At 38.1% G+C, this 12,457-nt stretch overlaps 1 protein-coding gene across 1 annotated transcript in view; it reads right to left on the reverse strand.

Moving 5' to 3' along the window:
• The window catches only part of LOC134799837 (protein strawberry notch), a 55,420-nt gene that overhangs the window by 34,071 nt on the left and 8,892 nt on the right, over positions 1-12,457 (reverse strand). Inside the window, exons 6-14 of the mRNA XM_063772235.1 lie at positions 10,897-11,060; positions 10,401-10,479; positions 9,981-10,089; positions 8,599-8,699; positions 6,847-7,022; positions 5,544-5,708; positions 4,574-4,815; positions 1,486-1,639; positions 586-720 (exon numbers count right to left, since the gene is read on the reverse strand). Of these exons, the coding sequence (XP_063628305.1) occupies positions 586-720; positions 1,486-1,639; positions 4,574-4,815; positions 5,544-5,708; positions 6,847-7,022; positions 8,599-8,699; positions 9,981-10,089; positions 10,401-10,479; positions 10,897-11,060 (1,325 nt within the window). The remainder of the gene's footprint in view (positions 1-585; positions 721-1,485; positions 1,640-4,573; positions 4,816-5,543; positions 5,709-6,846; positions 7,023-8,598; positions 8,700-9,980; positions 10,090-10,400; positions 10,480-10,896; positions 11,061-12,457) is intronic.

Genomic DNA, 12,457 nt, shown 5'->3' on the forward strand with positions numbered 1-12,457 from the left:
AGATGGCGCACACACCTTTAGCCTATCCTCGGCTAGATGGCGTGACGACACCGTTTCATATTTAACAATTTTAACACATAGATATCAGTGAATGAACATGGATCAAAATGATATAAAAATAATAAAATCATTTATCCATATATATACATTTTTCGATAACTTTATACGTTTTTCATTTTGAGTTTTAGTCGTGTGTCGATAGATGGCAGTAAATTTACTGTGACTACAAAATTTACAATGACAGGACCCCTCTATACTATCTATTCTTTTTGATTAATATAGAGTACTGTAATAAACTTAGCTTTCATAATCTATGTGTACGCAAAATAATCTAGGAGCATAGAATAATATTAGTAGGGCAAAAATTATAATGAAAACTTATCTTCCGAGTTCTTTAGCAGGTTTATCCTTGCTGCTTCGGTATCGGGTACGCGATATCAGGTCAGCAAAAAAAATTCCGATGTGATATCGGGACCCTTGACGTATTTAAAGAATCGAAAACGTGTGAAACGTAGCGGATTGTAAAATGTTGAAATACTGGGATTGAAGATACATTTCGTTATATAAAAAAAAAACTGAACATACCTTAGCGGCGATACAGAGGTACTTGAAGAACCTCTGATGCGCCGACCAGAACTGCCCCCACATAGTCTTCTTCATGCGCGCTTCCGCGTCGATCAGCTCCGCCGCCTCTGTGAACCGCTGCATGGCTTCCACCCACTACGACAATAGTAGTTTGTGTTACAAGGGATCAAAATGATATATTTCCGTCAAACGTACATTGAATCCTGAATGAAGCGATGGATTCTACAATAGAATCCCGAACATAGTGAAGGATTCTACAGTAGAATCCTGCGCGTTATGAGGGATTCAAGTGTTAACGCCCAAGACGAAATAATTTTGATACCGTGTGACACATACTGCTTTTCACATCAACTATGAGGAAATTGTTATGTTCCAAAATATGTATTATTTGACCAAAAAAAATAGTATGCAAGAAAGAAAAAATCGTGTCCTAGAACAGTAAAGTTCAACTTTGATCCCTCCTAGCAGGTAAGAAAAGTGCCACTTTGATTCCTCCTAGCGGGGAAGAAAAAGCCCTTTTTCGAATAGGTGATGTGAAAACATATTTCTTGTTGGCTAATTGGCTTTATACTTATTACATTGCTGGTTATGTTTAAGAACATTTTCTCATAGCATATTTATGGCAGTAGCGCCTCACCAGATAACCGACACTGACACTTGCTTGTGATCGGCGCGAAGGCTCGATTCCATCAATGTCGTATAAACATATCGATATAATTCTACTCAAAATGATGATCAATACTGGCCGATGACACAAGCACAGTCCGCAAATAACCCTTCTTCTGAGCGTTTTTTTTCGTATTCAATGTTTGACAACCATTTATCGTCAACTTTAAGCGTTTGTTTCTTGCCCTCTTTCCCTTTGGTTTGGTTTTGCAACTTCGACAAAAATAGACTCACCAACGCCACAGATTTGTCGTAAGTCTCACGAAACGCGTCTGATAGCGGCACTTCCTCTATCTTGAACGAGACGCCGTGGAAGGAGAGCTGCCGGGCGATGTACATGCCTCGGAGTTTCATATCCATGGCTACAATCTCCATGGCGCCGACACCTCTGCGAAAAGGATTTAATATTTATTTCAATCAAAAATGTCTTAATTTCTGAAGCCACAGTTCATACCCTCTACTTAGCCGCCAATAGGGTATTTGACTACTAGTCAAATCAGTTTCTTTTTTCGAACTGTCAAAACGATTCTGCCACTATGGAATTTATTTCAAAGACTAGCATGTGACGTAACAATCAAATCACCTACTCTTTATAGTTTTATACGGGTTTTAAAATAGAAATTGTGTCTAAAAATAACTGATGTCTACATTTCTCTATTAATTTATTTCATGCATAGTGTTAAATAATTTATTTTTAATACAGTCAAATACCCTATTCGCAGTAATCATATTAATGTGAAGGTCGTTGTAAAGGAAAACTTGCAAATACATGCTATTTTGAGATTTGATTTAAAGATTCAAAATGAAGAGGATGCTTTTTTACAAGTCTCTGTGCGGCTAGAGGATAAAGCCACCATTATTCAACCACTAGGAGCTAAACCCAAGAAATAAGCTATATTTGTGTCTTGGGGCTATCAATTAGTTTAGAGATATCTTAACAACGACAGTTACCTGAACCTTCTTTGCTCCTCTCACGTAGTTTGATACGAGAAATAAAATATAAATGGGCTTCGTAAACTGAGTGTTAATTCTTGGGTTTTAAATCCTAGTCAAACTTAAAATTTTGATTCATTTGTATTTGTTTCGACGGTTTAAGGGTCTTACCCGCGGAAGAAAGAATGAGCGCGCCGCGCTCTGACGGGAAACGGCATGTGCCTGGATTAGTATGGAAACCTATGTCGCCAAAACGCTGTCACAAAAATTGGCCATATTTTTCTTATTTCGAAAAGGATTATGAGCCCTCGCCCATCTCAATAATTTGAACTTTACAGCAAAGAAAATTATGTCGAAAATGCACTACGATTTTTATTTTTGTAAATTGACATTTATGCTCTATTGCTTTTACACTTGCATGGCTTTTCCAAGAGTGAATGCGATAGGATAAAATATTCGACTATGAGGTTGACACATGCGATAGGGATGTGCATGATTCGGTGTGATATCGATAAACGCTTATTAAAGATTAGTGTACACGTAAACTACTCAGGTTTTTTATACATATGTATTACTATATTTTCTGGCGACGATTAGGCTACCTACTTACTTTTTAATAAAAAAATGCTCGTATTGAAAGTAATCAAGCCACCAACCACGCATATAACTGTAAGCGAGTATATAATAAAAACTGTTACTCCTTAGCACACCCGCGTGATGTCCGCGTCCTCAGTTACGTGCTACATGTCGCGCAACCATCATCTTCCTTCTTCCTAGCGTTGTTCCGGCTATTTGCCACGGCCCGTGAGCCGGCCCGCGTCAGGCACGGAGCCTGGGGTCTGCTTGGAAACTTATCACAAGAATTGGCTTATGCACTCTTTTGTACAAAAGAGACTGTCATCTGGCCGTCCAACTCCGAGAGGAGACTTTACAGCCGTATTCGAACAATGAGATACGTCAAATACTAAATATTGAAACGATATGGGTCAAACAAGTGTCAAAAGTCTAGTCAAAGGTCGAATGTGAAGACCGCTTTAAGATTTGTCCAAGAGTGTGGAGCGAGCTTTAGGGCCAGTTGCACCAACCACATTTGACAGACTGATCAACGTCAGCCGGCGCGCCCCGGCGCTTTACTATGAAACTTTCCATACATAAAAATTTAGCGAACTCTTTAACGATACGAACAGTTTGGTGCAACCGACCCTTAGACTGGCCAGCAAATACCCGGCAGTAAAATTATGTGACAGCTTAAAACTGACACCTTACCTACTCGTATTTAATATACAAAATTGACAAATATGTATCCATGGATGCAATACTATAAGAAAAACTTTAAATCAAATAATCCATTGAATAGCAATAAATAAGTAAGAACATATTTTGTACATAATATAAAATGTGCATAAGCGACGACTTTTTCGATATGATCATCCAGAGGCAAAACAAAAATAAATTATTAAGAACAATGTATGAACATAAAAAAAATCGAACTGTGTATTTATACGATCATCGACATCGATAACATTTTTGATATGGTCCTCGCACTGTGGCTGAATAGCGCACCCGTACATGACTTTGACGCTAAGTAGATATCAACCTTATCTCATTTACATAAATTTGATTTTTGCACTAAACAATCCAAAAATCCTTGCGGAAACCGAAAATGTAAAAAATATTGAAATATTACTTGAAATAATACTTACCGATGATATGAAATGCCTCCATATCTAACATTTATTGTTCGGCTAGCGTTTTTACGCTCCAAAATAGAGCAGCGCGGCATATTTGTAATTATTTCTAATTTTTCCTGGAATCGTTTTCACATCTGACATCTCAAAAGCGCCATACTGAATTGACACACGACTGACAATAGTCTGTGGTGAAACTGAGTACAATAAGGCTTAATCATGCCACACGCTATAGATGTACGTTTCACTTCTATTACTTCTTTATTTTGTGGTCTTACCTCTTTTCTACTGCGTTGATAAAGTCCATAAACGTAGGGAAGGGTGTTCCCTCTCCCCATATACCAAGCCGCACCATATACGCCATGTTCCTTGGTTCTGAAGCACCCGTGGCCGAAGCGTATACTACGCGAGCCTTGGAGAGTTTATTTTGGATTTTGAACCTAATGTATATACTTACAGAGTTAAATTTGCTTTGTTTCTACGGCCTTACCTCTTTTCAACTGCATTGATAAAGTCCATAAACGTAGGGAAGGGTGTTCCCTCTCCCCATATACCAAGCCGCACCATATACGCCATGTTCCTTGGTTCTGAAGCACCCGTGGCCGAAGCGTATACTACGCGAGCCTTGGGAGTTTATTTTGGATTTTGAACCTAATGTATATACTTACAGAGTTAAATTTGCTTTGTTTCTACGGTCTTACCTCTTTTCAACTGCATTGATAAAGTCCATAAACGTAGGGAAGGGTGTTCCCTCTCCCCATATACCAAGCCGCACCATATACGCCATGTTCCTCGGTTCAGACGCTCCTGTGGCCGAAGCGTACACTACGCGAGCTTTAGGTAGTTTGTTTTGTAGCTCTAGGGCGGTAAGGCCGGTCTTTGTGGCCTTGCCTGAGCCGACGGGGCAGAGGTTCTTCGCTTTGTGGCATTCGTCGAATACGATCTGATTTGATAATGTAAGGTTATATGGAAATTTACAAGGAAGTAATTTGAAATTAACTCTCTTTCGCGTTTTTAAAATCATAATTAACCCTTTTCCAGGCCGCACCAATCTACAAGGTTTTCCCGAAAAACCTAAATATATTCCAATTAGGTTTTGATGATTAATTTCAAGAAAAGTCACATTTCCCGAAAGTGCAATCTAATTAGAACCTTAAATCGGAATGCTAAAGTTGAAATTCTATTGGCGCGTATGTCGTTTGTATGTCGATAAATCGTACATCGGTTCCCGAACATAAGTATCCACTTTTATATACAATTAAAGTATCATTCTATAGAACTTGCTAACTATGTAAACAAACCGCCATATTGAAACTGTCACTAAATCATGATTTCAGTATGGCGGTTTGATTACATAGTTAGCAAGTTCCATAGAATGACCCTTTAGTATGTCGACGTGGGTACTTAAGTTGGGGCACCAACCGTACTATGTCTGGAAAAGGGTTAAAAGTTTGTATAAATTTTGATTTTACTATAAAAATTTGAATTTTCTATAAACACAGACAGTCACTTATCACATCTCCACAGGTGGACTGTCATTCAATGGCAACTAGTTTTCCTATGACATTATACAAGTTTTTTTTTAATGAGTTACCTACATTACAACAAATTGCTCATTTTCTAACCATCCAACTTTATAATATTATACTCGATCTATTTCCAAAAGGATACGCATCCGTCGAAGTCCTCCCCGCACCACTGCAGCAGCTGCTTGAGCCTCGTCCTGTACTTGGTGGTGTTCGACTGCGTCTCGCCGATCAGCGCCGAGTATGTACAGAATACCACGCCTTTCTTCACGTTCCCGTTCACCGCCGATGAGATCTTTGCGTATTTGAACTGGGGACAAAAAAGGACCTCGAATTAAAAGATACGAATCAGACAATAAGTTTTTCTATCTGTTAGATGAATATTAATACATTACAAGTGCGAAAAGTAGTAAATTCGCAACGACTGACGATAAATTGAAACACGACCGAAGGGAGAGTTTTAAATCGACACGAGTTGCGAATTACCTTTTTGCACGTGTATTTTACAACGTTTTACTGTACATATGGCCCTTTAAATTTTCCACATACGCACGTATAGTGCTAGTTACCGCAATAGGGCGGTAAAGTAACACCATATGTACTGTAAAATTAATTACAGGATGCTGAAACTTCAAAGCGTGTCTCTTACCTACTTATTATTTATCGTTGTCTGAGTACCCACAACACAAGCCTTCTTGAGCTTACTGTGGGACTTAGTCAATCTGTGTAAGAATGTCCTGTAATATTTATTTATTTATTTATTATTTAGTAGCAAATCGTTCTGGAATTTAAACTGAAATGGCGTAACCGATATTTCATTTAAAGAAAGATGTCACCGTAAAATCAATTTTGAGACTTACAATCACAGAAAATCAATTAGATTTAGAGTGATCCGAGTAAGCGTATCATTGTCGCGAAAAAAAAAATTGATACTGGCAAAAATCTAAAGAGAAGATTGAAGAATTATGAAATAAGTTTATCTTATACGTAAGTACGACATTAAGCGGTCTTTTAAGTAAAAATTTAAAAATGGTTACTTTTTCCATAAACTTTTTAATAGAGTCTGCAACGCGCATTGAATATTCCTTGATGGTAACCATCAACCATCCATTACCATCAGGCGGGTCGTGTGTTTATTTACCGCAGTGTATATATACATAGTACATACATCTGTACTTATTTGCTGCCAAAGTGTGTACATTACCCATAGACTAGGAATCCTCTAGACAGAGTTTAGAGCAATTATTTCATGAAACCGATGCTGCCAAAAATACGGGGTGTGGGGGACGAAGTGAGCGAGGTCCCGTGCCGTGATTGGTCCGTTCAAAGACACGGACGTCACACAAAGATACTTTCGACTCGAAAATGGAGTAAAAACTACGGTATTTGTGGCAGAGGGGGTAGAACTACTATGCTCAGTCTGGAGGATGTCTTGTCTGTGACATTACCTTATTTAGAGGGTGAACTTCAATCTTCCCCGCCCCAATATCCCTCAGGTCTCTCTCCGCGTCGTATTTCAAGTCGTTGGAGACGGACACCCAGATGGCGCGCTTGCGGCCCTTCAGGTAGTTCTCGAAGATTATGCCCGCGATGGTTCGGCCTTTGCCCACACCAGCGCCGTCACCTAAGAACATATTTCATATAGTGATTGTTTTAAAATACTACAGAAATACTCCGTTGGCCAAAGCTGGATTTGAAGCAGTATTTTCAGGTTTCGCCTACCTTGTGTCTAATATCGTCAGGTGACAACCAAAACTCACTAATTACAAAATAATAATAAATAAATAATAGAGATGAGAAATGAATAAAGAGAATAAATAATAATAATAATACCTTGAGCTTACCGTGGGGCTTAGTCAATTTGTGTAAAATGTCCTATAATATTTATTTATTTATTTATTTATTTAATAAATAAATATTATAGGACATTTTTACACAGATTGATCAAGTCCCCCAGTAAGCTCAAGAAGGCTTGTGTTGAGGGTACTCAGACAACGATATATATAATATATAAATACTTAAATACATAGAAAACAACCATGACTCAGGAACAAATATCTGTGTCATCACACAAATAAATGCCCTTACTGGGATTCGAACCCAGGACCATCGGCTTCACAGGCAGGGTCACTACCCACTAGGCCAGACCGGTCGTCTTACAAAAATACAACTAAACAAAAATTAACCTTATGTTGTTATAGTTTGTAGCTTTATAATAGACCCGACGGCTAATCCTTTATCTATTGTTAAGTAAAACCGCACGTGCTACTTACCTGCAAAAAAGGGTCTTAATTATTATATTTGGCACCTGAGCGCGGGCTAGTCTAACGGTCAAAAAACCAGTGTAGGTGCGCTCTCCGATAACGCGCCTTTGTTACGCATCTCGATGACACATTTTAGACTGGTTCTGTAGCGTTAGACTCGCCGGCACTCAGTAACCGTAGTACTGAGTGCCGGCGAGTTGAACGGACCATACACATCCTAACAAAATATTTATCCATTAGTTAATTTTGAATCTTATTGCAATTTCCATAGAAGTTGTAATTCAATTACCTGGGTAAAGTGAACGAACGATTTTTTATGCAGGTGGTTGTGGCACGTGGCACGAGCGGTTATACTTAACAATAGACAAAGGATTAGCCGTCGGGGTCTATTAGAAAGCTACAAACTATACTAGCATGGTTCACTATGGCTCTGGCTCTTAACATGTGATAGTAATTAATGAGTTTTGGTTGTCACCTGACGCTCTGAAAATTCCTACCCAAAAATAAATCGCAATAAAAAACTTTCATAAATATAGTGTGACATCAAATAGCAGAAATTAAACAAATAGGAACTGAAAAATTCATACTAAATTGTTGCAATGCATTTTCCGTCAAAAATGTGACAGTTACGTAGGAAGTGGCGCCCTCAATAATTTTCAACAATTTCTTGCCGGACTATAGGTAGGAATATCACGTGTGGAGACCACTCCGGACTCTTTCTGGGACAGACATCGACTAAACGGAACCGCTCGGCCCAACAACAAAATATTTAAAACGGCGGCCATTTTGTTAATTTTGCATAATTCAAGGTCATCCGTCTAATTCATCAAACTTTTCTCGCCAGCTGCTGTAGATATTCGGGTAGATCCAAAGCCCGCATTAAAGACAACATATATCAACAATATTTTATTTTATATCACTGGTTCTCATTCTCACCTATAAGGAATCCGGCCCTCGTGCCGTCCGGCAGCGTGTGTTCGTGTGCTTGCGCTGTGTACACGACAGCTTCCAACTGCAGCGCCGACAGTAGGCCGTTCCTAATAGGGGCGATGTATCGATTAATTGATTTATTTAGAATGATCTGAAATATATTTTTTTTTTACATGGAAAGCGTTGTCAAGGGTTATACTTTTAAAACCATTATTTTAAATGATTTAAATTGACCAAATATCCATTTTTCTGGCTGCTCCACCCATTACTTACCGCATTCACTGCCACCGACGCACATATGCGTCACCGTGACTTTCACCCTGTGCCTTTGACGCACAGACGCGTTCAAAATTTATAGTGACAGCAAAGTGCGGCACCTGGTGAATGTCCAGGAAAAGAGGGTGGCAGTGAATGCGTTACACTTAATGGGCTCACAAACGCTCATCTTTCTTAATTAACCGCTACTAGTGTAGTAAATAAAGGTAGTGGACCCCGCAGTAATTCCTCAGCCAGAAAAAACTTTACAGTATGATAAAGTATCAATAAATAAAAAGTATTGTGTAAATTTCCAAAGAATAATAATAATAGAATTAAAGTAAATAACTAAAGACTTAAATCGTTAATATCTTTTTACGGAAAAATGCTCCGTTCAAACTTTCTTCACCAGACATATTCATGTAACGTATTGCAACATTATATGAAATATCAAAAAAATATCCCAGCAGAAATACCAGTATTAATAAAATAAAATTTTTTGGGGTGTCTTGGACCGGAAAATTGCTCAGTCAAATTTTTTCACTGGAATGCCATTTAATTGCCGTTTTATACCTACAAAATGAAAATCTAAATATTTTCCACTCTCAGTTTTTAATAGTTCTATAATACATACATTTCGATACGCATTTTTTTTGGATTTTTTACCCACTGCGCCAAATTATATTCTAAGATCATATGAGAAGAAAAAAATGACAGAGCAATTTTCCGATGAAAATGAGCGTCAAAAAAAAAAGTATCATAAAAAAATATTCTCATGTTTGACAAAACTTTTAGATTTTTTTCTAGTATCACATACTGATACAAATAACTTATTTTGTAAAATAATTTTGGACTGAGGAATTACTCGGTTCAATATATAATCAGATTTGTGTTTTTACCTAACTTAGGAGTGTTTTTTTTTGGATATTTATAATGTTAGTCTCGGCTAACAACCGGCAGTCGGCTATACTATACAATAACCAAGCTAAATTTCATCGACTGAGAAATTAATGCATGGGTCTCCATACAACAACTTGCTTCATTTACTACACTATACTTGTGACTTGAGCTATACCATGCGTCTCAAGTTTTTATTTGTTAAAGAACGAAAATAAATAAAATCATGTAAATACCGTATCGTCTCGTCTGGTAAGCTGAGGCTGTAGTGCACGTCGATAGGCTCCACGGAGGAGAGCGAGGCCGTCTCTACGACAGGGTCGGGGTGCTTGCGTCCGAGTTTCACTGGAGACAGAAAATTGTCTTAATGACTTCCGTCCAAGGTGGCGTTGGTAGGTCGTTGCCAATAGTATAGAATGTTGTGGCAAACCACGATTTAAACGGTTGAAACAAGGTCACCAACTTAAAATTTGTATGAAAGAGTGAACGCTACTTTATATTCAGTCGAAGATTCGGCGTTTAGAAAAATATTCAGTGTTCACCAACAACGGTGTTTTGGGCAAAAACATTTAGCTAAAACAAATAGTAATGAAATGATACAGATTTCTAAGTGCAAAAAAGGGGAAATCAAAGCTAACTTAGCGATAACTACTTACGTTTAGTAGGCATGTAGTCGGCGTACGTCTCTGCCACGCCCATTTCTTCATCATCCACTTCTTCTTCGTCACCATGCATCTGCGTATAAATAATATTGGTTAAAATACGATTGACATCAGCTGCATGTGACACTCGAGTGTCATTTTAGTATAAATGACAAGTCTTCTGAAACATGAAAGCATAAGGTTTTTACTAAAAGAATATCTAAATCCTGGTCACGGCACCAATTTATCAATTTACCCTCAACCTGTTTTGTATCTACGAGCATAGCGCTCCACCAGACTTGTGGCAGAACAAGGTGAGGGGTCAACATAAACCGCTTTTAGTGCTTGAAAATAAGGCCCGAAACACGTGAAACGGGTATGACCCAAACGCCCGCCATTTTCCTCGACTTTCTACCAAGACGTATGGTATGGTTTTGTCTCAAAGAGTGCAGCGCGTTGCCCGCCTAGCGGCTTTCAAATCGAACAGGTACTTTGGTATATAGACACTTACCTTGTCTTGTGGAAAGAGACCTGCCTTAGGCCCCCAATTTGGTGTTGTGAGTTGTGCAAACTGTCCAAGCATGCCTGCCAAAGGCCCTCCCATGCCCGACGCTAATATCTGATTCAGGTTCTGAAGCAGGTAGGAGTTCATGCCCGGGATACCCGCCATTTCCACTGCAAGTGAAATTATAGTTAGTTGTATGAATGGATTAGTGGTTGGGGATTGTACAAGGACCAAAAAGTGATTTTCTACCATCTTTGATTTGTAACGCACGACGCATTTAGCTGTCTGAGCAGTTTACAAAAGGAATGGATGCTTTTCTAATGTAAAAATTCCATATTTATATTCCCTATCCAGCATTAATTCCATCAATAAATAATTTAATTTATTTAAAATCATACAAAAAGATGACTGCCTCACGAAAAAAATCTAGTTATGCAGTCTATTTTTATACTTAATATCCAGCTAAGCATTCTTATGAATACAAGGGAAGTATTCACTCAGATGCAATGGATGGAGAGCCAAAAACTATATATTTGGTCCATGTAACGTCCCATAAAGTAATACATAGTCACAAGCATATCACAAGGCATAACATAAGGAAGAAAACTAAATACTACACATGTCACTGCTAAAGAAACTAAATACATAAAACTACAAAAATAACAGAAACTACGAAAGTAAACACGTCCAATGAGAAGATAGAAAACAAAAATATTAAAATTACCTACATTCAATGCAATAAAAATAATAAACAGGAAATTTCAAAAAACAGTTCTGGAGAGTTTTAGTTGTTTTCATGTTCCTGTAGATTTTATGGCATTATCGGTTATTTGGTATTGGTCCATGACTTGAACCCAATTGAAATGATTTGGAATAACTTTAATATTGACACAAAAAGCTAACAGGAAAATAAAAGCGGTTAAAACACCGAAATAACTACCCGGCTACTTCAAACAATCACATTCGAAGATAATAGTAGTTAATTCAAGTAAAAGAGTCCATGCTTTGCTTTACGTCTTCCGAATTATCAGTTAAGGTCTATGTAGGGCAGACTGTCTGTAAGAGAAGACCGTCTACAAGCTTTCCTCGCTTTTAACTCTAGCGTTTGTACACAATACTCCACTTATGGAAGGTCGGTAGACCAGAAGGAGGGAAGCTCTCCCTTTCTGACTGTGTCTGAGAGACGTCATCATCATCATAACTTAAGAGATTTGCTCTTGTCGGTGGAGTAATCGCCAATCATTTCTTTCTTGTGCCAGTCTTTTAATTTCCTCATTAGACGCATTATTTTTTATTTGGCTGAGATAAATAATTCTAGGTCTCCCTTCTTCTCTTGTCTTTTCAATTCTGCCTTCCAGGATGTTTAGGAAAAAGTTGTCATGCCGTATAAGGTGTCTTACCATCATGCCTCTCCTATTTCTTATTGCATTTAACAAGCTGAGAGACGTACGTATACAAATACGAGAGTTCTGGCCCTATGACGGTCTTTCACTGCAATAAATTGTATATGCCAGTCTTCCCCAGATTTACCTTAACTGAATGGAACTTATAGCCCAATGTATTGATT

This window comes from Cydia splendana, chromosome 19 (genome assembly GCF_910591565.1).
Source record: "Cydia splendana chromosome 19, ilCydSple1.2, whole genome shotgun sequence".
NCBI classification, from domain to species: domain Eukaryota; kingdom Metazoa; phylum Arthropoda; class Insecta; order Lepidoptera; family Tortricidae; genus Cydia; species Cydia splendana.